This window comes from Astatotilapia calliptera, chromosome 8 (genome assembly GCF_900246225.1).
Source record: "Astatotilapia calliptera chromosome 8, fAstCal1.2, whole genome shotgun sequence".
Lineage (NCBI taxonomy): Eukaryota > Metazoa > Chordata > Actinopteri > Cichliformes > Cichlidae > Astatotilapia > Astatotilapia calliptera.
Window position 1 is genome coordinate 6,241,544 of NC_039309.1, and position 27,718 is coordinate 6,269,261.

Below are 27,718 nucleotides of genomic sequence, written 5' to 3' on the forward strand. Positions count from 1 at the left end.
AATTGTCATTGAGATTGTCATTGCTAAAAAGAAGGTGCTCAAATATTCAGCAAAACTGTTGTTATACAGGAACAGGATTTCAATAAGAGTCACAACATGTCTTATCATTTTTAACTTTACATAAAAGAATTCCTGCTTCTCTCGATTAGCCCAAGCAACGAGATGCTCTGAGATGATGAGCCCTTTTAATTCCTCTCCATTATTTTGTACTTTTCATCAATTTTTATTTATTTTTATCACAATAAATAATTGAGATCCCCTCACCAGCGCCTTGGCGTTGGGATTGGCTTTCTTGTCCACGATGACCTTCGCCACCTTGTAGTGCCCACAGTGGGCAGCAACGTGCAGCGCCGTCAGGTAGTCGTTTGTCACGTCATCCACGGGCGCGTCGTGGTGCAGCAGCAGCTGAACACAGTTGAGGTGGTCGCCTTGCGTCGCCATGTGAAGAGGAGACAGACCGTTCTGGAAGGAAAAGGAGGAGAAAGATGTTCAGCGATGTGAAGTTAATACGGATGCAGTTTGCTAATGTGATTTTGTTGGCTTGTTCTTAAAAACCTTGGTCTTTGACAGTATTGGAGCTCCTCTGTTCAGCAGCATCTCCACTACTTGCTCATGGCCACTTCTGGCGCCACAGTGAAGAGGAGTTAGACCGTCCTGTGAAAACAAACACCTGCTGCTCAGCCGTGAACTTCATACCATCATCAACAAGCTCGTTGAGCAACAGACAAGATTTGACATGACACCGCAGGTGATGCTTAATCCTCGCACAGCTGTGGGTGGGATTAGATAATAATAATTTTAGGGTTTTTGGAAATCTCTCAGCTAAAAAATTATATGATGGACAAATGTAAAGCACCCTACACCTAGTGATTATGGATTTTATCCTCTCATTTTTAATTAATGTTTTTTACCCTTCCATTATATTCATTTCACATACCACCCTGTGTAAACAGCCTACGTATGGTTGTATGTTTACTTTATCGGGAGTTATGTTAGTTTGATGTAAAGCACTTCTAAATTATATTGAAATATTGAACGTCTATGAGCATTAAATACATGAATACACGTTTAAATATCAATATTTAAATCTAAACTGAACACTGCATCAAATAACATTGTGCGCATGTGATTGTACCTTGGTGCGTGCATCTATCTTGGCCCCTCTCTCCAGCAGCAGTCGCACCATGTTGCTGTTCCCACGTTTGGATGCTACGTGCAGCGGTGTTATGTCGTTCTGCAGGAAACAGAGATGCATTGTTTAGCTATTCAGACGAAGAGAAAAGAAAAATCAACATTTATTTCAGGAAAATAGAAGGAGTACCACTGCTAATACGTCACTTTTAGGGAAAATTGGCTCTATTTGACAGTGCCAGAGGGAAATGGCTAAATACCCCCCTCTAGAGGACAGTGATCATTCCAGCCAGAGCGACCTTAGCTTTGAGGTTCTGTTCTAAAAATGCCAGAGACTTCTAATATCTCTATGTGTTCACCAGAGATTGTGTGTATTTCCAGTATGTGTTTGATATTTTGCCACCAAAGAACACAGTTTTCACAGTTATTTAAAAGGAAATGTTAGCTTTAATCTAGACTTTTCTCAGCATCAACACATTTCAGCCTTCTTATATTCGGTGTTTGAACAGGCCCTTACTGCCAGAGTCATCATCCACTGAATATTTATTTTAAGGTTGAGTAACTGGAGTTTCATCCAAATGTTACTCATGTAAGAGTAAATAAATATGCCAGGGTTCTACATTTTCAGTAGTGAGAGAGGCAAAATCGTGTGTGTGTGTGGGAGAGAGAGATGATATGTAAAGTACCAAACCTGGTCCAGGCTTTGAATGTGATTATTAAAATGATTCCTTGGCTTTGAAAACATCATGCAACATTTGAAGATTCTAACAAATATCTCTCAGCAGATTTCCTTAACTTTAAACATAATTAAATAGAAATAATGAACAAAATAAAGATGAACTGAACCTAATTTGACATTCAGAGCATGAATTTGGGCGTTTCAGAAACAATAAATGCAAGTGCAGTAGAGGAAAGGAACATCCCGCATTCAAAAAACACGATGAAGAGAGAACATCCTGATAAAACAGAATGCGGCACATTCACTGCTTTAGCTCAATATCTTGTTTTCATATTGTTAGCAGAAAAATCACAATTTAAATGTAATTACTGGCCCACCCCTACTGTGCATGGTTGCAGTGAGGGTTGAGTGTGAGGGTGTGGCTCAATGGTGTGTTTTTAATGGTTCTTGGGGAAAAAAATAAAGCTCTTTGTGGCACAAAGGAATCAGAGAGGCCGGCATGACTATTCTCTGTTTTGAGTAAAGTGATGCATTTATTGAATCTGGACAAAACACATCAAAAGACAAACACCTTTAATCCTAACTTGGAACATTAGAAGTTACTTGACTGACATTATAGACATGGAAAAGAAACAACTTCTATTCATGTTTTGTAATCTGTTCATGAGTGATGGGAAGGTGGAGCATGTGGTGTACATGTGGATTAATGCTCGTGTTGCCCAACTTCTCACCTATGGTGATGAAATGTGCATAGTTAGCAAAAAAATAAGGGTGCAAATATAAAAGGGTGGGCTCAGCTGCAGACATAGAGGAGCTCAGAGTAAAGCCACTGATCCTTCATGTGGAAAGAAGCCAACTGAGGTGATTCAGAAATCGACTGGGAGCTTCCCTTCTGGGTTTTCTGGGATGCCCAACTTGGAGGAGACCCTGGGACAGACCCAGATCATACTGGAGATTATTTATCTCATCATGTCTAGGAATGCCTTTGGATCTCCCTGTAGGAATTGGAAAGTCTGAAAAACCCAGCTTAGCCTGCTGACACTGCAACCCGACTTCAGATAAGCAGAAGATAATGTTTGAGTGGATTCTGTTATAGATTCATTTGCTCATGAATGTGCCCACTTTTAACATATATTTAGGGAAGCATAACTGTAACATTTATGAATAAATCAAATAAATGGCACATTGGGTGAGAAAATTAGAAAAGAGGCCACTTTCCTGAGTAAATTATGGTATGAGACGTGTGTTTTAGGTTGTTTCCACATGGTAAGTGCGTATTTGGTCTAACACTTACACACTCACAAACCACCAGCTATCAAAATCCATAACTGCTGCATCCATTCCTACAGTCTGTGGGATCAGATAGAACGTGGACTGCATGTGAATGTTTCCTCCAGGAGAGTGACAAGTACAGCTGTGGAATTATATACACAGGCAAGCAAAAATTCCTGCACATCCTTCCCTGCATAAAGTAAAAGTTTTGGTATGAAGGTTTGCAGCAGCACTCTGCATGTAGATATGAGTGTGAGTGTGTGTGTGTGTGCAGGCGCGCTTGTCGCCTTTGAAGTGAAGGACCTACCCTCGCCTTGAAGTCCACAGCTGCCCCTCTGTTAAGCAGCAGTGTTGCTACGTTGATGTTGCCGTAGTGAGCCGCAATATGCAGAGGAGTGAACCCGCTCTGAGAGAGACGAGAGAAACAAGACACACAGGAAGAGAAACAATTAAAGAGGAAGGAAAAAGAAGTAGCAACTGTCTAATAATGAGCCATAAGCAAAGCATGATTGGACATTACATGTAAGAGCATCTTGCTAAAAGCAGACTAACAGAGCACAGCAGACCAGAGCTGAGCAGGAGTCAGACATGCTTTGAAAATTTCAGCATAAAAGGAGTGGACTTTCATAAGAAACACAAACTCCCTAGCCACTTTATTAGGCAAGCTGATAAAGTCCAACAGCACTACCAATTATTCTTATGACGGGCAATTGGCATTAATTTAACTGTTTGCTTAATGCTGGTTTTCTATTGGACAGATTGAAATTCAAATATAAATTTGTCCAATGCAAATTGCCACCTCAGTAACATCTCTGTTTCCACCTGACTGACAATGTCGATCAAAAGAGAATGCTAACATGTATGTTTATATTAAGGTTTGCAGATGTACCTAATAAAGTGGCCACTGACTGCATATTTCAACTTTTTTGCGAAATTATTGTGGTAAGTATATAGCATTTAACAATGTCTGACACAATACAAACAAAAATAAGAACCTACCAAATAAAACAAGCATGCAGATTAAAAAACAAATGCAAATACTTAGTGTCTCATTAAGCTTTTGCTTTCATTCCTAAAAAAAAAACTCCTTGCTATATGCTTTTATCTGACAGGAAGCAGCATGCAGGTGAGCATGCATCTATTTTTGTTGAGTTTGTAAGACTGCTTTTAAGAAACAGTGACTGAAAAGCCTAAACTATTGCCATTTCTTGAAGACTTTTAAGTTACCGGCTCACTGAACATGAACGGCTTAAAAAAAACAAAGAAATCATTCATTTAGTTTGATCATTTCCAACTGTTCATTCTTAGCTTATTTTCCCCCAAATTATTTGTTGCAGCAACAAGCAGTGCATGCCAAAAAATTTATGTTTCTATATCAAATAACAAATAAAAATATTGTAACTCAAGTGGGATCACAGTACAGAGAGATGCTACTGTGAAGGGAGAAAGACATGTCAACAACACAAGGATATTACACAACACACATAAATACAACTCTAAAAAGACAACAAGACTAGCTAATGCTTTTTTTTATTTCAAAGTTCTTTTTGAGTTTTTGCTTTGCTAACTGATGTGGTTTCCAACACGTCATTTCACATGTCAGCTGGGTGCAATGGTCTGATAAACCAATGCCCATTACTGCTGGATACAGTTACATGTTACAAGCATGTAAGGGTTCAGGGCATTCACTTCTGTAAAATCACAATTCTTTGTATGAACAAAACCACTCAAACTAGCTATTTTCCCCATCTGTAATCCTTAAGCTACAGTATGATAAGCTGAAGTCAACTGAAGCTTGTCATTAGCTCCCCAGTTATTGCAAAATATCTTACTCTTGACAAGAAAATGAATAAAAAATATTACATAAATTGTAGTTACATTTAAAACTTTACATTGTAATTCTAAACATCATATTTTAGAATAAATGAGAATGTACCCAGTAATGAAGTCAAGATGAAGAGTATGCGAACACAGCAGTATTCACATGAACTGCCTACTGCTACTTTTTGCATGAGAAAAATCACATCAACAAAAGAATTTTCTTTGTTGATTTTATTTAATTTGAATAAAAATTAGGCTGTGCTGTAGCAGTTTATCTTCCCGATGACCACGATGATTTCATGCGTCCCATAAACTCTGGATTTATGGTAAAGATAAAGTTCTTTTTTTAAGTTATGCAAACTCAAATCTTACACCTTGATGCCTCTGCTGAGCTCTTTTTTCCCCCCTAATCCTGTGTTGGTACCCTGCTGGATTTCACTGATAGAAGCTCAATTAACTCCACCAAAGACATTTTAGTAATGGTTTGGTTTGTCTCTTTGTTTTCAGCATTACTCCAAAAGTTTTGGGCAGATTTGCAGTAAAACAACACAAAACACAATGGAAGTTGAATAAAAACAAAATAGAAGTAGGAAAAATACAGAAAAAACACAACAGAAATATTTTTGGGGGAGACATTAACGTGACAGAACAGCTCCTGAAATAAAGGAAACCGAAACACAATAAGGATTGCACTGGGAGACGCTTAAAAGAAGTGGAGGATTCATCTGTGTTGTGAGGACGAAAAAGATGCTAGCTAATGTGTACTTTAATTGCATAATTCATATAATGCACGTTCCCTATTCTATTTACTGTTAGTTTGTTATGAAGCTGTTCTGTCACATTAGTGTCTCCTCAGAAACTCTTCAGGATTGTTTTAAGGTTTTAGTTTTTTCCTGTTATAATAATTCAACTTTCATTGTGTTTTATTCAACTCCTGTTGTGATTTGTGCACTTTTGGAGCCTATTTCTAGTCTCTACTGTTTCCTTCGGTTGAAGTGCGTTTGACCTTTCAAAGCCACCATACCTTGGCACAACTTCGAAAAATTTTACTTTTGAATCCACATCTGGAATTTTTCATCTAGGAATTTTTTGAGGATCCTTTAACCTTGTGAGACTGGGCAAAAAATTTGAGGCATTTTGCATTACACTTTTACAAATATAGGTTAAATGTATGTAATAATAATTTGGACACATGGTGTAGATGTTCCCAAGAACATTTTACACAGTAATCTAAAACCAGATATCATTTTAGATGCAGGGACTATAAACTTATAGATATTTATATCAGATATTGGCTGGTTCGGACTCAAAAAGCTGGAACTTTGGACAACAGGAGGCTATACACTGGTATTGTACTGGAACTGGAAGACGTTGAATGTATCTTGGACTGCACTTATATAAACCATGAAACAAAAATAAAATACATTTATTTACATTAAGTTAAAATCAAGTAGGTATTATTTTTCTGCAAAGTGCTATGTGTAATATGACTGTGATGATATACTGATGGTATTACCCTAGTGTAGAAATACATTATGCAGTGCATCTGGAAAGTATATGCAGCACTTCACTGGTTCCACATTTTGTCACATTACAGCCTTATTCCAAAATGGAATATGAATATGTTCATTTTCCCCTCAAAATTCTACAAAATACCCCATAATGACAAAGTGAAAAAGGCTTGTTTCAAATTGTTGCAAATTTATTAAAAGTTAAAAACTGCCTATATAAGGTTGCATAGTTAACAGTGCATGTCAGAGCACAAACCAAGCTATAAAGTCCAAGAAACTGTCTGTAGGCCGACGACACAGGATTGTACTGTGGTACAGATCTGCGGAAGGGTACAGAAAAAGTCTGCAGCATTAAAGATTCTAATGAGCACAGTGACCTCCAACATCCGTTAATGAAAAAGGTTTCTGAAGCACTCCACTAATCAAGCCCGTATGGTAGAGTTGCCAGATGGAAGGCACGCCACAGTAAAAGGCACAGGACTGGAGTTTGCCAAAAGGCATCTGAAAGACTCTTAGACCATGAGAAATGAAAATTCTCTGGTCTGGTGAAACCACAAACTCTTTGATCTGCATGCCAAGCATCATGTCTGGAAGAAACCAGGCACCACTCATCACCTGGCCAATACCATTCCTACAGTGAAACATGGTGGTGGCAGCATCATGCTATGGGAATGTTTTCAGCAGCAGTAACTGTGAGGCTAGTCAGGGTCAATTGGAAAGATGAATGCAGAAATGTACAGGGACATCCTTGACGATAACCTGCTTCATCTTTCAACAGTACAACGGCTGCTAGCACACAGCCAGGAACACAAAGTAGTGCCTTTGCAAGCACTCTGTGAATGTCTGTGAGTGGCCAAGTCAGAGCTCAGACTTGAAACCACACTAACGTCTCTGGAGAGATCTGAAAACAGCTATACATCGACGCCCCCCATCAAACCTGATGGGGCTTGGGAGGTTCTGCAGAGAAGGATGAGAGAAATTGCCCCAAAACAGCCAAGATTGTACAGCAGCATCATACTGAAAAAGACTTTGGACTGTAATTGCAATGCTGCAGAAGTTTTTCTGTACCCTTCTCAAGAACTGTGTCACAATACAATCCTGTCTCGGAGGCAATTTCTTGGAATTTATGGCCTGGTTTGCGCTCAGACATGCACTGTCAACTATGGGATGTTATATAGACAGCTTTTTACTTTTAATACATTTTTTAAGATTTTCAAGGAAGGTTTTTTTCATTTTGTCATCATGGGCTATTGCATGTAGATTTTTGAGGTGAATAATGGATTTAATTCATTTTGGAATAAGGCTGTAACATGACAAAATGAGGAGCAAGTGAAATGCTGTGAATCCTCCAGAGGCACTGCGCTGCTGAATTTACAATGCTATAAACTATAGCAGCGAGCAACTGCGTACACAGAAATAAAAAAGTCAAAATGCCATGCAGGCTTAAAAAAATGGGCACATGGGTTCAGCAGCAAAAGCTTTCATGCCAGCATTTAGTGCTAGTGCTCATGCTAGCAGACAGAAGGCTTTGCAATGGTGACCATGAGTGAACAATGAAGAGAAGAGGAGAGGAGAGGAGAGGAGAGAAGAGAAGAGAAGAGAAGAGAAGAGAAGAGAAGAGAAGAGAAGAGAAGAGAAGAGAAGAGAAGAGAAGAGAAGAGAAGAGAAGATGTACCTCTGTTGTTCTATTCACCATCATCTAGAAGGGAAAAGGGGGGGATTTGTAAGAAAAAGGAACAAGTAGAGGGAGGAACAAAAGGAGGAGGAGAGAATGAGGTGGTTAGTGCACCACAACAAGAACAACTGCAACACCGACATCATGGTTGCATCAAGCTGTAGGATGGGTATGTGACAATGTGGCTGTAAACAACGAAAAGAACCAAAAAGCAGTCACATAGAAGTACACAAAACTGGGGAATGGACTGCAACTCTCCCTTACAGTGTGTATTTATTCTACAATGAGAATGGTCCTTGGGGTAAATGTAGCTGTAATGTTGTTTTTGATGATATTGTTTCTTGCCCTGAGTGCCTCTAAAAATCCAAAATATGAACACTTGCTCAATTTTTGTCCCACAGAAAACTTGTCTGGGACTTAAATGACTAATAGAACTATCAACACAGAACAACAGAAGGAACTTATAAATATTCATAGCCCAATGATACCCTGTGGGGATTATACACACACACCACAAGTATACAGGTGTATTGGGGGGAGGGTAGTCAAGGCCACAGCTTAAGGTGTACCCTTAATTAATCCAGAGAATCACATAATTCAAAATGTATTCCATATTAATGGAAGTCTTGAACGATTGTGTTGTTAGTAGACTATTCTTCGTTTTCATATAGATTTTTAAAAGCATCTTAGTCTTTAGCAAAGACAATCTCTTTTCTGCCCTATCCTATGATATGTAATATGTGATTGACGGTCGGTTCCATGCAAATAAAGTACAAATGACATTTTAACCTATGTTACTTGTAAATATTTTTGATGTTTTGGGGGTTTATCCCATTACATTACATTTCAGTTATATCACTGGTTTTGAGATTGGAGTTTTTGTCATTAATATACAGAAATAATTGAATTATGTACATTATATTAAATGTAGTTTGATATATGGACAGTTTACTGTTTTGTGAGACTTCAGTCACTAAATCTCAGACCGAAAGTAAAGGAAACAGAAAATGGGATTTTTAAAAGACAAATAGTTCTGTTTTCTACATCACCAACGGAAATAAAGTCTTTAGACATGGTTGGAAAAAAAGAAATAGGTGTAATAGTTTGGAAATGTCCTTATTCCCTCTCATGACTGAAGTAAAGTGAGAAGATGTAGCCCACCTTGATGTTTGTATGCTACGGTCAGCAGTTATCTAACCACCGCTAACCCTGGCAGGTACCTTCGTACAGAAAGACGTAACAGGAATCGCACCCATAATACATGAAAGGTGTCATGGGACTATGAATGAGTAAGACCAGATCTCAGACACAACAAAACAGCAGGTCATTGTGAGAAGTGTAGTCCAGCTCATAGCTCATACCTTAGACTCCACATCAGCATTGTGGTCGTTCTGGAGGAGGAGGGCGGCAGCCTTGGTGTCATCTTTACGTGCAGCGATGTGCAACGCTGGGAGGCGGACCTTCCCCTTGGTGTCATTTTCCAGCAAAAGGGAAACTACCTGGTCATGGCCTTGCTGCAGTGCAACCGCCAGCGGAGTGAAACCATCCTGCAAACCAGAAAAAGTCAACTGTAAGATATAAATGTGTTTTCCCAAAGTATGACACTCTTTAACAACAGCATGCAAACATACGGTATAATGGCAGTGAATACATGCTAATGTAATGCACATATTTTATTACGTAAAACCTCTTAGCTTAGCAAGCTAACACTTGCTATTGCACTAGAAATTATAACTAAGCCTGAAGGTGAATGTCAATAGTTTTTCAGGTATTTGGGCCAAATCGGAAGCATCATAATAATAATAATAAAATAATAACAATGGTAAAATTGGTAGAAAAGAGCAAATGTCTTAAACATGACTATCTTTAGAAGAACTTTCAAGAAACTCATCTGAGTTCAGGAACTGCTGCTTACACTACTACGAAGTCATTTTAACTGCTCTCTTATTTCCCAATAGATCACCACAGCAGACGGCTCTGCATATTTGATTCAGCACAGATTTTTTTTTTACTAAATACCTTTCCTGAAGGAATCCTCCCCTTTATCTGAGCTTGGGACCATCACTAGGATTAAACTGACTTGTGAAACCCCTGACACTGGATTTGTGTCTCCACCCGGAATCAAACTGGGAATATTTTGCATGTAAAGCAAAAATGCGTTGACCACCAGCTGCTTCTACTTTCATTTTCTTTCTATTAAAAGTTGTAAAGTCCATGAAAATCAGCAAAAATATCAGCCTTATATATAATAATATATTTAAGTCTGGAAAAAAGTGGTGGGTAAACCTACATATAAAGATATAAAGTATTTAAGCACACCAGGTCACATTTTCCAAAGCTCACCTGATGTGATTTAAAGTCCTGCAGTGGGAATTAAACATGTTTTATACATGACTTATTTTGGCTGCTGGTGCTTTAAATCATCAGCCAAAAAAATCGAATCAAACTCCCTTGAGGTGTCTGCCTGCTGTCCTTACAGCCTGGCCATCCTCTGTAAAATTGCATGATATAAATCAGAAGGTCTGTCGGCTTATAAAGCAGATGAGAGGGACACAGGGCCAGTGTGCCTCCAGAGTCACGTTAGTATTCTTTTCTCATCCGAAGCACTGCAGTTTGGACGCCATCTGTAAGTATGGGGCAAGAAGAGGCGTGTGCTTGTATCTCCTTTTGGAGGTTTCAACACAACCTTAATCAGAGCTAAGAATCCTAAAATGTCATCTTAATAATCACGGACACTCTTTTCTTCTTGATGTCAGCTGACAGTCACACTTTCAGAGATGGCATATGATACGTTTGTAGCTGCTTCTAGCTGGTAAAGTGACAGCTGTTCGTGATTCAGGCACGTCGCTTTTATAAGACAATGAGAGACTTAATCAAGTCTCCTTTGTTCTCTCAGAGCCTGAACTTTTATTTTCTTGCTGCTGTGAATGTGACTAATACTCTCAGTGAATTCAATTACACATTTTCACTTCAAGTTCATAATTTCAGATTACACACATTAAATCTGATGCCTGTCTACTGACGTCCAACACGGAAGAAGCATAAAATGACAGATTCTTAAGTTGGCACTCACAGATTGCGCTCTATATTTAAAACATTTCGGCAGCTATCAAACTATTCATCCATTCAGTCGGCAGCTGGCATGATTAAAAACCGAAAACTATAATCTTCTGTGGGTGGTGTTTTTGTGTTGGTGCCCCCATGAGTAAAATGCCTGACATTGTCATAGAAAACAGAACTCCTTAGGAACTTGTTGAGAGCTAAATTAGGAAAGATACTAACTGTAGTAGGGCTGAGAAAGATGCATGTTATGCATGTTAGAGTCAGAGTTGCAGTGAACAGTGGCTAACAGAATGCTGCGTAGCTAGCAAGCCTTAAAGGCAGATGGTTAACACCCAAACTGACAATAAAAACAGTTCATGTGAAGGAGATCTTTCAGGTTAACTCCTTTCTCGCATAAACATGTTTGTCTGACAAACATAAACACAATTTAGGCATTTTAGTTTTAGATACTGTAAGTGCTTTAGTAAGTTCAGTGTCTCACTTAAGAACAAACGGAAAGGAAATTAAGCTGCGAATGGACACATACTAGGATGCAGACAAGATGAGATTGCATACTGCCCACAAACACACACACACACGCACACACACACGCACACGCACACACACACACACACACACACACACACACACTATATGTAGACACTGACTCACGCAGGCAGTAAGATAAACGTAAGATGCTACTAGGAGAGCGTCTATGACTCATCAAAGGAAAGATTCCTTGCAAGGAAAACAATATACTCTGCAGGTATGTCTGTCTTTGTGTGTTTGTGTGTTTATGTGTGTCTGTGTGCACACTTGTATGTTTATACAGGACACCAACTGCATCACTAGACACCCACACATTAAAGCCGAAACTCCTCCCTCAGAGATCCAACGCCGCTCACACAAATAATCAGTGAGGGCGAGAAACAAACACACCCTCGCCTGCACAGACACGCACACACACACAGAGGCACGTGCATAAACAGGCTGACACACATTCATAATGTGATCCAAAAACATGTTTGCAAAACACACCCACACATGCGCATACCCCTGGGCACACAAACACATTCAAATGCATAAATTTAGGCTTTGTAAGAATTTTAAAGGTCACAATCCATCCCTAAGCACTAGCTCCCGTTTCATCTGATTTAGGAATCAGGAAAAGAGAAAAAAAACTAGTCTAATGTCCTAAAAATACTTTGGGACTCAAACAACAGCATCAGCAGCTGCAAACAAAAAGGCAAAGACAGGGTTTTGATCTTCCTTTAAAAGCTTAAAAATGGAAAGTGACAGAGCACAATTTCCTTCTTACCAAAATAGCACAAGCCAGTTTTTGAACAATACAAAGCGAGTTATTAAAAAAATCAAGTTATTCTGATGGGGTATCAGCAAAGTTGCACACTAAAAATAAAGAGATTTTGTAAAGCCCCTTATAAAGTGATGGCAAAAAAGATGATTCTAATATGCTCAAATATAGACAAATATTTCTTATAAAAGCTTTGTTCTCTAATTAAATGCTTAAACATGAATTATTAAACAGCAGGAGTTGCTTCATAGATATATTTCCTCACATGAATAATTCACATTGGTCTCACCCCACTGGAGTAGTCACAAAAAGGGTGAAAAGAGGGGAAGAGTGAGATGTGGTGGAATAAGAGGGCGAGCAGGAGGAGTCGGAGGCAGACAAAAGAATGATGGAGGGCATGAAAAAGAAATGAGGAGAGAAAAGGAAGAAAGACGAGGAGGAAAAATGAGGTGCCACGAAGGCCTGAGTGAAATGTCTCAGACACAGTTCTGTAAACACCGCACTAATACTAATACTAATAAGATAAAAGCAGCATCAAATGTGCATTTGCAGAACACATCAGCAGAACATAAAAGGCACCTCTCTAATTACCTTCAAACTAAAGCTTTAAAGTATATTTTAGTCTGATTGATCCCACTTACAACATTGTGCGGGTATCTGATACCTGGTATTTTTTATCTTTGTACACTTTGGAGCTTCATTGTTTCCTATCCTGTCATTATTTTTCACTAGAGCACAACGTGTGTATTAATCCCTATCTAAAAACTTTTTAAATAATGTTTGCTCAAATAACAGCTGTTTTATACAGAATAAAAGCTGAAAAAAGAACTATATTTATGAGATGTTTCTGCATCACTAGCAGAAATTAAATGACCTGTTAGAACTGAATGCAACATTTAAGGTACAGAAGCCAAAAACTAAATGGACAGCACGTATAGAATAACATCATGACAGTATAACCTTTATGTGTTCTGCACGCTGCTTCAGTTTACAATTTATAACTGCATCTGTATATGTATATATCGCTAGATGCTCATTTTATTCTCCTTTGAACATGTGGTGGACTGGATCGAGATACTTCAGGGACCTCCTGGCCCTCCTTTGCCCACGTGTGATCTAGACTTTAATATTCCCAACAACATAGCCAAAATTTAAAATGTACAGATGCTTGTATTTAAATGATTCATACTCAGAATGAGTTCTTCTTGTTAACGCTCTGAGGTCTACATCGTCATTGGTGCTAACCTTAGCCTAACCCTACATTTTGTATGAAAGGACAATTAACTTGTTTGGAAGAAATTCTAAAGTTTTTTCATGTGTCAGTTAGAATGATTATGCATCAGAAAGATGTGACTAAAATGAAAAACGATCGTCACACTTTAGTCTTGCAGTGGTGGCAGTCGGCCGTCTGCTTTACTACTGCAGATGATGGATCGCTGTGTCACACTCACAGCGTAGCATTTGGTCTCGCCACTCATGCTTTTTCTCCTGTTAACGTCACCGGTTCCTCCCTCTGCTGGCAGCTGAAGACAGTCAAGGTCACTCTGAACGAACACATGCTGCTGCTGCTGCTCCCGTCTCTACCTCCTTCACTCTAATCACTCTGCCTCTTTACTCCCTCTAGGCAACAGATTAATCTCTGAAAAATAATTATTTTTTCTAACCCTAATAAACAGTGACCTCATATGTTACACCGGTCGTCTAGCGGGTGCAGGCACTAATCTAACATTTGAAACAAAGAAACCGATGGTGATAATGTTGCAGTGTAATTACAGAGGGGGTTGGTAGCTGTTAGAAGATGTTATGGGTTTGTGAGCATGTGCAAACACATGTTAGGTTGTGTCTTTGTGTTTTGTGTATGTGTATGAGAGACTGCCTTTACCTCAGTGGCGATGCTCTGGCTGGAGCCATTGTCCAATAAGAACTGCACCACATCCAAGTGATTCTCCTGCGCTGCCATATACAGCGGAGTGAAGCCATTCTGCAGAGAAACAAAAGAAGAAATGATGCTGTTAATGTTTAAAGACTGACACATTCTCGATCTATGTGTCACAAGGATAGGGAATTTAAACATTAGAGGTAATTAATGAAACTTTACCAAGACAAAAACAGCGCAAGGACACCGATGCATGCTTTATTTTGTATATATTGATAAAGTGTTTGCGTGCTTGTAGAAAAAAATTACTTCTATTAGTACCAAATAATAGTGTCTCAGTTAAATTCCAGTTATATAAAATAATGACCCTTACAGAAAGACGGACTTGGGTAGGATGTGATTGTCATTTCTCACCCCAAAGAAATTATCGTATATCGGAAAAAAGAGAAATATGAATAAAATTCCGCATGTGGACTAAAAGACATTATGTAGAGATCTATACCTTCTTTCTAAAGAAAGATATAGAACCTGTACAGTAAAACACATTTGACAAAATAAACTAAATGAAGTTACAATACAAATGATTAAGAAAACTAGTGTTAATAAAATAAAAACACAACAAATGTTGGCCAGACTGATATCAAGGAGTCAGGTGATAAGGTGATTAATCCTGTTAATATCTCTGCTTACATTAGGTCATTGTGGGCAGTGCTGAAACATCAATAAGCAGTACTGCTTTTTGGCAATATTGGGTTTATAGGATTTCTGCATTAATGTGATAAAGCACCTTGATGTGTCAGGCGTGAAATTGACTGCAGAACAGGTTTTTATTCTATAAAAGATTTCTTAATTTAATTTTCAGAAAACTTGATTGCCACACATGCTATTATACACTAAAACTATGATGACCCAATCATACTTGAAAGCAGGGAGATTATTTTTACCTGACTTCCACCACCCCACACAAATGTTATATTCTAGCAGCGTTATCATAGTGTACATACCGTCACCTCAACACATACCTCACACCTAATAAGAGTGTAGATAAAAGTCAGTGTGGGGCTGAATCTGACAAGTGTGTGTGTGTGTGTTACCACACTAGATATAAGAAAACATATCTCCATAGCAACACAGGCATCCAAAAACCATTTCAGCATGCAAAAAAACTCCTCTTCATCCTCCTCTTCCATTCTTTGTAGTTATTCTAGTGTCACTGCACCAAATGCTTTCCTCGTTATACGCATAATTTAAAGGGGGCAAATTATGCGAAATCCACTTTTTCATTCTTTTGAATCGTAATTATATGTCCCCGGTGTGTCTAGTGACCCAGAAAGTATAAGAGAAGAAGACCCCCTCCTGTCTCCATAAAGCATTTTTCAGAACAATCATTTTTATCCTTTATTGGACAGGGACAGTAAAGCATAGACAGAAAAGTAGAGAGAGACTAATGGGGATTAACATGGAGGAAATAGACTGGGTCATTTTTGAAACAAGGCCCCTGCAGCCTTCAGCATATGGGTTGCCTGTTCAAAAAACTAAGCTATAGTGACACTCTGGTTTATAAGCTCCTTTTAATGTGAGAAGAGAATAAGCACCACCCATTACTGTTGGAGAGATCCTAAACATTTACTCCTCAGACCCCGTGAACACAGTAACGTATTACAAATTATTTGTTACTTAATTATTCCTTGAAGAGAGCAATTTCGTTACACTGCTTGTTAGATTATTTTCATGTTACTCCATGAGAAGTGCTGAAATGCACTGTCTCATAATTACCAGCTAACAGCGTAAACCTGAGGCTACAGTCCCACATAAACATACTGTCATACAAAACTAACTCTTTCTTTTAGTGTTTAAATGACACAAATTTGACTGCATGGTTAAAAACTAAAGCTTCACATTGCCTGTTACTGTAATTCTACTGTGGAATCAAGTGTCAGTAGAAAAAGAAAGGACAAAATGCTGAAGTTCACACTGGGAAAAAGAACGTGGCACTGTGCAGATAGCTAAAGATACTTTTTAACCCAAGTACTGCAACTGCATTGTAATGAATAAATCTGGTACAGTGATGGGCATTGGTGATGTACACTGGTAACTACTAGAATTTGCATTAAAATCAATTGACCTTCTCCTACTCTTCAAGTAAAATCGGAGATGGAAAGAAGTTTAGGTCAGCACTAAAGATTAAAGGTCATCAATACTGATGTCATTTTCTTCCTCTCATCAGCTGCAGCCAAAGCCTTCACAGTGACATCGTTATAGTTGCTGTGGTGACAAGTCCACTGTGAGTGTGTGCGCATGCTGACTATCGAATGTGGGCTAAGCTGCACAGCAGAGTTGCTGACACAGCAAGCAAACACACACACACACACACACACACACACACACACACACACACACACACACACACACACACACACACACACACAAATGGACCCTGTATGTACACATTCTTCTGGATGAATGCACGAATTCAAACATGGTCTTCCAAAAGAGATGATTTCGCCGTACAGCCTTGTGAGTTCATGTGTCTGTGTTTTCGAGAGGGGATGCCTTACCTGAGACTGAGCATTGACGTTGGCACTGTGGGTGACAAGCTCCTTCACCACCTCTGTCTGTCCAGCAAGAGAAGCTATGTGGAGGGCAGTGTTTCCTTTCTAAAGAACAGAAACAAAACAAACATTTAAAATTTTAGGAAAACTTAGGAAGAATTATTTTTAGCTTTTTGGATGCATGTAAAGGCCTGGGCTATGTGGATGTTTATGAGTCACACAGGAGAAATGTTTTGCATATTGCTTGTTTACAGCAGAAGTGCAAACTGCACACATATCTCTCTGGGGGAGTGCAGGAGAGTTAAAAGCAGCATGGATTGACTTAATGCTATGGAAGCTTTTAAAGCACTTTTACAAGCTTCAGTGTCTGATTGCTGCAAATTGAGTGAAAAATATCACTTTTTATTAAAGTCCTATCTCAATCAAACCTTAATATTTGCTGCAATATGATATCATTGTCTGTGATGTCTGTAAATCATAAATTAGAATTCACAGGAAAGGACAATTAATATAACTTTGGGACTGTGTGTGTATATGCAAACTATGATTAGCGCTAATCTCAAAAACTATAAATAAAATTAGGCTAACAAAATAATAGTTGCACCTTGTAATATAATTTATATAATTTATAATGTAAAGCTTGGAGAGAGCATATTCCCCCAAAAACAGAAGACTGACAAACTGAATAAGTCTACAAATCAAAATCTGTTCATATCTGTTCATGAATATCATTCATTTTCACTGTCTTTTGTTCTGTTGGCGAGCACAGATTAAAGGGCTGCCCACTGAATGAAAATGAGCACACAATCTGAATCCATTAGCTGGTCTGCTGATTGATGCTAGAAACTGATGCTAACTTTACTAGCATGAATTTTATTCTTTGTTTACTTTGGCATTTAACAGTAGTTAACTTATCGAGTACTAGAGCATCCTGATGTGTCCAGCTCTGCTAACTATGACACGACTGAGTCAAGTGCACTAGCCCAACAGTCAGGACACCAGCAGTTAGCCTATTAGCCTTAACTTGCAAGCACTAATACTTCATAACCAGTCAACTTGGTCTTGCGCTTTGTTACAAAAATAAACAGCATTTCTAGAGCAATGCTTTACCTGTCCTTTTATAGGACTGTTGTTGTTGGTGATGCCACATTATTTATAACTTGTTAGGCCCCTAACACAGTCTACGGTAACTGTCAGATACTGTTCATTTGAAAACATAAACAGCTAAATTGTTGTCAGTAGCTAGCTAATTATAAGACTGCATCTTTTGCACTTCACATCAAGTGTTTAACTGTGTGCAACCAAAAGAAACTTTGCCTGTTTCCCTTTGTCCATAGACCCAGCATATTCATATAGATATATACAGATTAAATATACATAACCCTGAACAACACATATGCACATGTTAAGGGTGAAAATTAAGGTTATAGCATTACTTCTGAACACTGGTTCAACTTGAATAACAGATACAGACTGTGCAATGGGAAGATAAACGTTCAAGAGTCACAGAAAGAGAAAAAAAATGGAAATACAAAGAAGAAAACTACTACATACTGAAAAGACTAGCAGAGCTAGTCTGATATGTGCATTACTCATACGCAGCTCTAATGGATGCACCTGTTATATGTGTGTGAGCCATAGCAAGCAGCAGCTGTCGCCATGCTGTCATTCTTACTGCCACTAAACCCTCTGCACATACACCTCGCTTCGTTCCTCACATGCTTCGCCTCTCCTTCCTACTGCTGCTGAATCTAGTTTAGAACAAGATACAACGGTTTGATTCTGACATTAATTTGGGATTCTTGAAGTTTTCATGGCTCATTTGGGAGCCATTGTATGAGTGAGGGATACACATCAGACACCTTTAAACTGCTTTTGTAACATGTCTGTTCAGAGAAAACCTGTTATTGGACATTTTCTGACTAGTTTTGTAGCATTCCTTGACATAGTTGTTTTTGTTAATGTTGTAGTTTTAGTTTGCTATTCAAGCTAAATATGAATAGAAGTGCTTCCCCCATCACAGCATAACATAAATTGTGACTGAATGAAATGTACAGTAGTGTATTCTTTCCTTGGCTCACTTATGTCGCACATAAAACACTTACAAGGGCTGCCATTACAGCCACACTTTAAAAACTTGCATAATTACTATATAAGCACATATTAAAACCAGAATTTGTCTTCTTCTGGAAGGATTCAGGTTACAGTCCCAGAGAACTATTGATATATTACAATGCTCACACCTGCAGGGCTACAAAGGCCTCTCTTTTCTTCTCTTGTTCTTGTGTTTTTTCTGCCCTGTGCAATTAAATGTCACCTGTATATGCAGCTGGACAATAATGGATTATCAGCTTTAGTATGTTACAGATAATGGAGTTTCCTAAGGTATCTGACCTTCTGGAAGCATTTCTGACAGATATTCTAGTTAGAAAGTTGACTTTTCAAAGATTAGAACAGAATAGTCACACAAAATTCCCATGTGAGTAACCAAGTTAGGTTTCTGTAACCATGCCTATCGTGTTTTATGTGAATAACTACTTGCAGCACTGTGAAGTTCTTACTGGAGAGACTGTCTGCAAATGTGCACTATTATGTTTTAATATCAGATCTGCCTTTTCTATAAAGGTATGAAAAACTAGCATGAAAAGGGGAAGCTCAGGTGGAGAGGGGTTGCACAGCAGCTCGCAGGGGCAACAGTAACTGCTCATAGGCTAAAATTACTTAAACTGCTAAAGAGTTTTAGCTGATCGGATCACATTGTCAGCTGGTGTAGCAGGGTACCTCAACTTCAGTTTGCTTGTTACACCTGTTAAGCTGCTTTTTGCAATTTTGTTTATTAATTGTTGAGCTGTTTTTACATCTGCCTTTTCACTCACTTCCAGCATGCTCAGATAGTATTAATAAGTCACTATCAAGCCTAACCAAATGCTTACACATTTATACCCAGTATTTTGGAGTTTTCATGCGCACAGATGTGTTACAGAAGGGTTTGAGGGACTCCATCAACTATCTTGAACAATATAATGAAAAAGCAGACAAAGTAAACTAATAGTGCATGGCACATGGGCACAAATAGCATCAGCTGCAAGTCTCTGGTGTTAATACCACGACCCTGTATTAGTATTTTTAAAAACATTGTTGTAAGCAGACTGCTTCAGTGCTGGGAAACATCTGTAAGAATTGTGAGTTATTACCTAATTACTCCCACTAACCTAGTTTAGTGTGGTGATGTCAGCATCATGGCAGAAAATCCAATCATCGTGAATTTAATCGCCTTTCTTCTAATGGATAAATTTAATGCAGTGGAGCATTTCACTGTCAAACACTTTACATACACTACCAGACCAACAAGCCCTATGTGGTGAAATACCGGAATGTCCGTGACAGGACTTATACTAAATCAGTACTTGACCTCTCTACTCACATGCAGCCATTCATCTCCTCTCCTGCTGCTTAATCAATGTGACTTTGGGAAGGTGCAGACTCAGCAAACTTTGCGTGTGTGTGTGTCTGTGAATTCATGCATACACAGTGTGCCTGTGTGAGTGATTGTATGTTTATGCGACTCCTGGGTGGCACACACCTTAGTAGCAGCATCCACATTGGCACCCTGTTTGATGAGCTCAGCCACCACTTCCACATGGCCCTCCTTCGAAGCCAGATGGAGAGCATTGAGGCCATTCTGGAGAGAAAGAAAAGAGAGGAAGAGGAATGGAGATTAAATTAAAATAATCTTTATTGTTTTGCTTTTTCCCCTGCAAATCTGGTCTCTATTGAGACTAACATTCAACATATAAACTCTTTATGTGTGATTTTGAATCCAAACCATTTGGTATACTTGAACTAATTTAGTTTAGTTCCTGTAAGTCGTGCATTTAGGGAATGTAACACAACAAACCATAGGCTGAATTGGTGACCATGCAGGCATGGCAATAGTCTAAGGTTGCGCCTGCTTCACAAATTATATAAATAACTAGAAGAACTATTCCTACAATTTAAAGCTGAGTTTGGAGTTTCAGCGATAAAAAGACTGGATACATGGTTTGAGTTGTTTATATGGAAATTTTACTTTAAAAAACTCTACAATGGTGCAGTCTTATTAGCAAGCTTACCTGATTGCAAATATTAATGTCAACCCCATTTTTCAGGTAATCCAACGCTTTCTCAAGGTTGCCAGCCCGAGCAGCCCGCAGATAACAAGCGTTTACGTCTGTCTGCAGGAAGACAGAGACAGGAGAAAATGATTATTATCCTAAACATACAATGTATTACAATGAGCTGAACAAAAGACACACACAGGAAAAAATGAATGCACAAACAATTAGAATCTTCGAATGCTGCTAAAATAAACTTTTCCTATGTAAAAAGAAAAGTATTTATTATCCTAAAACAGCAGTAATATTTAATGTTCGAAGCTTATTTTAGACTATTTAATACTTTGGAAATATGTTGAGAAAAACAACTTGGAGGCTATTATTTTTGTGTCAAAGCTTACTTATGAATCCTTGCAACAGGAGATAAGTTGAGTAAATCCCCCAAAGCTTGTATGTTATTAGCCAAAATGAATAGATTAGAATGTGTGTGGTAAACCCTTTGAGGGCTCAAAGAAGCTGAATAAGAGCCAAAATAGGAAAACATTTATAAGAGTGGGTCTGAGAGAAATAAAGTGGTCTTCAACATGCCTGCTGGGTTAAACACCCTAAAACCCAGCCAAGAAAAAACAGCCTGCCAAATCCAAGCCAAAAACCACAGGATTTATTCTGCTTGATACATTTTTTCAAGTTTGATTGGTGCCAGCATGGGACATTTTTTTACAGATTCAATGATACATCTGGATTAAGCTAAACATCAAACTGCACTGAGTTAATTGAATTTGACAACCCCGACTTAAAATTAAATATGTAGAAGTAAGTTATTTATCGTGATACTTGCAAGAAGATATTTTTGCATTTGCATCTTAAGAAATTTAACTCACTATCCTGTTTTGACTGATATTCTATTCAGGCACATTTCAGGAAACTAATCAACGTAACTAAATAAAGAATCAATAACATTTGATCACAATCAGATGAAGTAGAAGTACTTTGTCACTAATGCAGCCTTTCTTTTGGGAAGCATTACATCACAAACAAGCATAGTGGTACCTGTGCAACTTTAGGAACACAAGACACCACATTTTTAAGACTGCAGCTCATTATTTTCATTTACACTCATCTGCTGGTGTGCTTACAACGCTCTGCAGTGAGGTAATATGTCTTGGATGCAGGAAGAAGAGAAGATCAGTACCAAATTAATCTGTAAATGCATTGTCAGCACTATGAAAATGTGAAAAATGGCATGTCTAACCTGGCAGAGTATTATATATTAGCATAATGAGCATGTTACATTTATTTCAGCCTATTGCATTTTTTTTACAGAGGTATTAATCTTTCTGTTAACCAATATTTCTATCAAGCAGGCCTATCACAGCTGTTGGCATCTATAAAACTACAACATGTAGCAACATTTCTGAGAAGATGCACATCAGTTTAGATCATAGATTTAACACTATACTAAACACTATACTAGTACAAAATGATCACATCCATCTTATCAACACATAAAAACAAATATTTTTTAAAGCTGGCTAGACACGGGACTGACTACTGACCCACACAGCAAAATTGGTATGGCCAGGATCTGGCCCACAGAATGTGCTTACACATGCCCACATACTGCAAAGAATGACGGCCCTTTGGTGGTCCAGACCAGGTTTGCCAGATGTGGCCCACACATGGGCCAGTACAAAGGCAGTTGCAGACACACTGGTGGTCCTGTGCTGGCCATATTCAGTCAATCACACACTTTCTCTAAACTGACTGCTTCCTAACTACATTCATACACATTCACACTCAGACTGGAGGAGCCAGGGATCAAACCACTAACCTTGTGATCAGTAAGTGACCTGCTCTACCTCCTGAGCTACAGCTACCCAGTAGTAAACATGATTAAACCCTCACTAGGTTTTGAATAAAGTGTACACTCACAAACCTGTCAAACCTGCATTTGATGCTGGGAGCATCCAAAATTATTGTTTTTGAAAAGTAAAGTGTATTTTTTTGCAAAGGGAGTATAATTATACCAAACACACACAGTCAACCCTAACATCTACTGCGAGCACCCCTGATGACTAACTGTGTCTCCATGGGGAGCAGTAGCAGCAGCTGAAGAGCTATTTGCAGTTAACCTGTCACAGCTGCAAACATGTGTCATTATCAAGCTGAGCTGAGGATTCTGAAAGAGGGAAGTGAACATGCTGTATGTGCACATGTTTATATCTGTCCCTGTGTGCCAGGATTTCAGGGTGTGGCCTATGTAGGCAGAGCAGAAACAGGCTGAATTTGAGCACGCTGTGACAGCAGAAAGGTTGAAAAGATGGCAGATAGTCAGTGTGTGTGTGTATCTGATTTCATGATTGCAGTGCTGTGATTCTTCAGCCTACCACACCCATGTAGTTGAATGGATGCCCACACAGTGCACAGGATAGGCACTCTCAAATTACTGTTTGCTCATGTGCCCATTAACCTGCAGTATTCTCAACAAAGTAGATGAAAGGATTTAAAGTTAGCATCAGGCAGATCCTATCATTCCAGGAGATTATCTTAATTTCACATCTGGGATCATTCACAAACCCATTTTCACATAGTGTTTGATACAGAATTCACTTCATTAAAGACAATTTAATTCACTTGTCTTACTTTCAAGCATCACTGAGAATGGTTACAGAAGAATTTGTTTACCATGACATGGATGATGGCAAATGCTAAACTGCAGCTTTAAAGTAGTTTAAAAAAGAGAAGAGTGTGATTTCTTAAAATTTCCCTTCTCCCTATGCACCTCCTCAAGCTGTTCTGGCTAGGTGATCCCAAGCCAGTCAAGAGGCACAGTGTGTGTGTCTGGGGTAGAACACCTGAGCTAGGAGGTGTCCAGGAGGGATGCTAATCAGAACACTTCGGGGTGCTCTTTTCCTTTTTACTTTGATGTTTGGAGGAACAGTGGCTCTACTCTGAGCTCTGACAAAATAACTGAACTCACTGATCTCTAAGACTGAGCCCAGACAGCCTTTAGAGGAAAATAATTTCTGCCACTTGTATTTCTGATCCTGTTCTTTCAATCACTACACACAGTTGATGGTCATACATGAAAGCAAAAACCAGTATATCAACAGCTTTGCTTAACACTTGGCTCTGCTTTCACCACAACGGTACATCAACTCCACCTTTTCTGCACTCATCAACAAAACCTCCAAATACTTGAACAACACAGCTACATTCCCTGCTAAATGCTATGCTGTGCTCACCAGCTAGTCTCCAGCTACATTTCTCTGTTATGGAGCAGGAACTGTAGTTGCTGCCTGCTATCACAAAAGACCAATGACAATGAACTGAAGCAGCAAAGCTGGAATTCACTTTGAATCAAGTTACATCTTTCAACTTTGCCTTTGATGCATTGTTCCTGTAAAAATACAGATTATAGCAGCCTTAATGTTTTCATTAAAAGCATAATTGAACTGAATAAACTGGGCTATTGCTTTAAACTGTATTGTGTATTTCACAATCAGTCTTTGCGCAATGTAAAAATCTCTACAGTGATATGAACAATCAAGTCAAGCTCATTGCACCATGAGCTGTGTTATTTGCTGAGGTCATTTCCCACTCAGTGAATAGATCTTACCTAAGGTCATCATCACATATACGCAAACACACAGGAGAGCTTACAGGATGTCAAACACAGGAGTTTCCTGGATGACTGAAACTGCAAGTAACCTCTCTAATGGAGTTTAACATTACTTTTAGTGAAAGTACTGCATTGCAGCTTTTGTAAAGGTTACAGATTCTTGTCATTATTTAGACCTCTATGGAGATGCATACCTGCATACTTTTTTGCCTGACCTTGCTGTAACATGTAACTCAACCTGAAACAAAATAGAAACCATATCAATAACACTGATCTAGTAAACTGTCCCAACTAATATAAAACACTCTAGTAGTAAGACTATCCTGTTTGCCAGAGTTGGCCCTGACATAATTCAGTTTTTATCATCAACAGTGCAAATGTAAAAACGAAACATATAATAGTGTCCCCATATTATTTCTGTAAAATAAAAGGATATTTTCTTGCAATTGCATATTTCAAAATAAAATATTTACTAAGAGTTCTTTCTACCAGTCTGGAAACAGTGCGCCGTGGAGATTTTTAAAACCCAGAGACGGATTGTAAGGCCTGGTGCCAAGCCTTTCAAATTTAATGTGGGGGCAGCCTGGGCTGCTTAGAATTCAGGGCATTATCAGAGTTCCAGTTCAAAGCGGCATCCTCTGGAAAAGTACTCTGGTCAAAGAGCAACACCAGTCCAGCTCAGGACTTCCCAGTTTGGTCAGCACACGACACTGAAAATAACCACGTCACTGCTGTGACTGTCTGCTGCATGGCAGGTAATCAAGATGAAGACAGATGCCAAAACATTTTTTTAATATAATCTTTAAATATTTTCATAGCTTTTATTTGAGATGTTCATGAAAAGAAACCCGTATTTTCTGCCTCTGTTACCAACACAAATGCACAGCTAGACTAAAGCTGAATAAACACAGAGCGTTTTTGACATTAACCTGTGCTGGGGAGAGATCCTTTTTATCCGTGTATGAACATGTGTTGGAAATGGTAAATGGCCTGCATTTGTATAGCGCTTTTCTAGTCCCTAAGGACCCCAAAGCGCTTTACACTACATTCAGTCATTCACCCATTCACACACTGGCGATGGCAAGCTACATTGTAGCCACAGCTGCCCTGGGGCGCACTGACAGAGGCGAGGCTGCCGGACACTGGCACCACCGGGCCCTCTGACCACCACCAGTAGGCAAACACGGGGTTAGTATCTTGCCCAAGGATATTTGGCATGCAGCGAGGAGGCAGCCTGGGATCGAACCACCGACCTTCTGATTAGTGGCTGACCTGCTCTGCCACCTGAGCTACAGCCACCCAGGAAAGAAAACAATGCAGTTTGAGCTCCAGAATACATTTATTTACACTTATTTACTCTGGAGAAATGTAAGTACATTTTCAAAGACTGAGAGAAAAGCAGTTTTTGACTATTTAATTGCTATATTTTCACTAAACACACTTGTGCTTGTTGAAAACCCAGTTGCATACTTGTATGTACTGGATACTGAAAATACCCAATCAAATTAAGACCCGTGCCTACATTTGTATCTACGCTCACAAAATATTTGCTTTCTTTTTTTGGCCAGGTTGCTTTTTATTTTTACATTCATCGGCCCCCAATATGCCCAAATTTCAAAGAGAAATTAAAAATGCATGCCGTGGAAGAGTTCGGGTCTTAGGAGGTTAAACGTAATCCTGGTTTCCACCGAACCAATTCTGGGGCTACAGAGAAAAAAGGGAACATATTCAGTAAGCAGCAGTTCTCTGGGTGAAAATGTCTTGTTGGTGTGAGCGGTTAGAGGAGAATAGACAGACAGCTTTAAGCTGATACGAAAACACCTCAAATAACCACTCGTAGTAACTAAGCTATGCAGAAAAGCATCAACGCACAAGTTGAACCTTGAAGCAGATAGGCTAAAGCGGAAGAATAGCACACCTGTCAGCTAAGAACAGGAAACACCTGCTCACCAAAACGTTGCCTGCCTTGTATCAATGGTTCAGTCTGATGATGTAGGCCATGGGCGACATGAGTATTAAATCTGACCAGAGTGCACACATCTTCTGATGGAAAACATTCCACGTCACAAAGCTCGACTGACTGTCTGATGCTATCAAGTCAAAATGGTTAACAATATGTGAGGATCTGCTTGTTGAATCTATGCCACAAATAATTAAGGCAGTTCTGAAGGCAAAGGGGAGTTCATTCTGATATAAGCATGGTGTGCTCAACAAAGTGACCGGAGAGGTTACGTGCACTCAGGAATGTCTGCCCACGAAGGCCATTCAGCTACAATAATAGAACCAAGAATCATGTTTTCCTTTTCAAATGAAAGTTGATGTCTGCAGTTCCTGTCACACACTTCCAATAAATTTGTTATCATCGCTCTCAGGTTGCTCCGCTCTGATACTGTGCCAACCTGGCTGGTGTGAGCCAACACAGTTGTCACTTTTATCACAATATTTCTGTCTACAGTGGAGCTGAAGAATGTATTTGGTTATTTATTTGTCTTTTCAGACCTTACAGAAAACTGGGTTTCCTGTAAGGTCTCTTGGATCAACAAAAAGCAAATCAATTTGAAGACAGCTATTCAGGGCTTTTGGTCTCATTAATGCATTTTGTATAACAACTAAATGTTTGGTCAGTGAAAATAATAATAATTAGTCAGGCAACAGACATGTAATTAAAAATAATTATATGTAACATTTACCTTGCTACAAAATAACTTTGCAAATTTTATTGTGTATAACTTCCACTTAGTTTGCCATCTAGTTTGTAGGACTTCAATCTAGTAGGATTGTAACAACATGAGCGCAACAATAAAGGCTTCAAACTCAAAAACTTTGTTTACCCCAAAGCTCATGTTTTAAATTGCCATGTGAGTGGAGACCTGCTCAGCTTTTTGCTAAGTGCCATTCGAGTGCAACTTTATTTATCCGTGAAAGAGATATGCAAAGAATGCTTCTGTCGCTCTTTTTCCACAACACGCCACTTCACACTCATACAGTTACACACATTCCAACATGAGAGCTGCCCCCTGACGCAGAGGGACGAGAGTGAGAGTTAGTCATACATATCACCAGCTAGCTTTTGTGTAGAAGCTAATTTTATAGACACACTTATAAAACTCAAACAGTATTCTGCTAACTCC

At 38.9% G+C, this 27,718-nt stretch overlaps 1 protein-coding gene across 27 annotated transcripts in view; it reads right to left on the reverse strand.

Moving 5' to 3' along the window:
* The window catches only part of ank3b (ankyrin 3b), a 176,265-nt gene that overhangs the window by 68,145 nt on the left and 80,402 nt on the right, over positions 1-27,718 (reverse strand). For 22 of the 27 annotated variants that reach the window (XM_026178117.1, XM_026178137.1, XM_026178136.1 and 19 more), the window contains exons 2-11: positions 20,984-21,085; positions 20,455-20,553; positions 16,878-16,976; positions 14,326-14,424; positions 9,451-9,636; positions 8,090-8,113; positions 3,390-3,488; positions 1,136-1,234; positions 556-654; positions 265-462 (exon numbers count right to left, since the gene is read on the reverse strand). In XM_026178117.1, coding sequence (XP_026033902.1) covers positions 265-462; positions 556-654; positions 1,136-1,234; positions 3,390-3,488; positions 8,090-8,113; positions 9,451-9,636; positions 14,326-14,424; positions 16,878-16,976; positions 20,455-20,553; positions 20,984-21,085 — 1,104 coding nt within the window. The remainder of the gene's footprint in view (positions 1-264; positions 463-555; positions 655-1,135; positions 1,235-3,389; positions 3,489-8,089; positions 8,114-9,450; positions 9,637-14,325; positions 14,425-16,877; positions 16,977-20,454; positions 20,554-20,983; positions 21,086-27,718) is intronic. The other 5 variants (XM_026178131.1, XM_026178130.1, XM_026178132.1 and 2 more) reach the window with 1 other exon arrangement.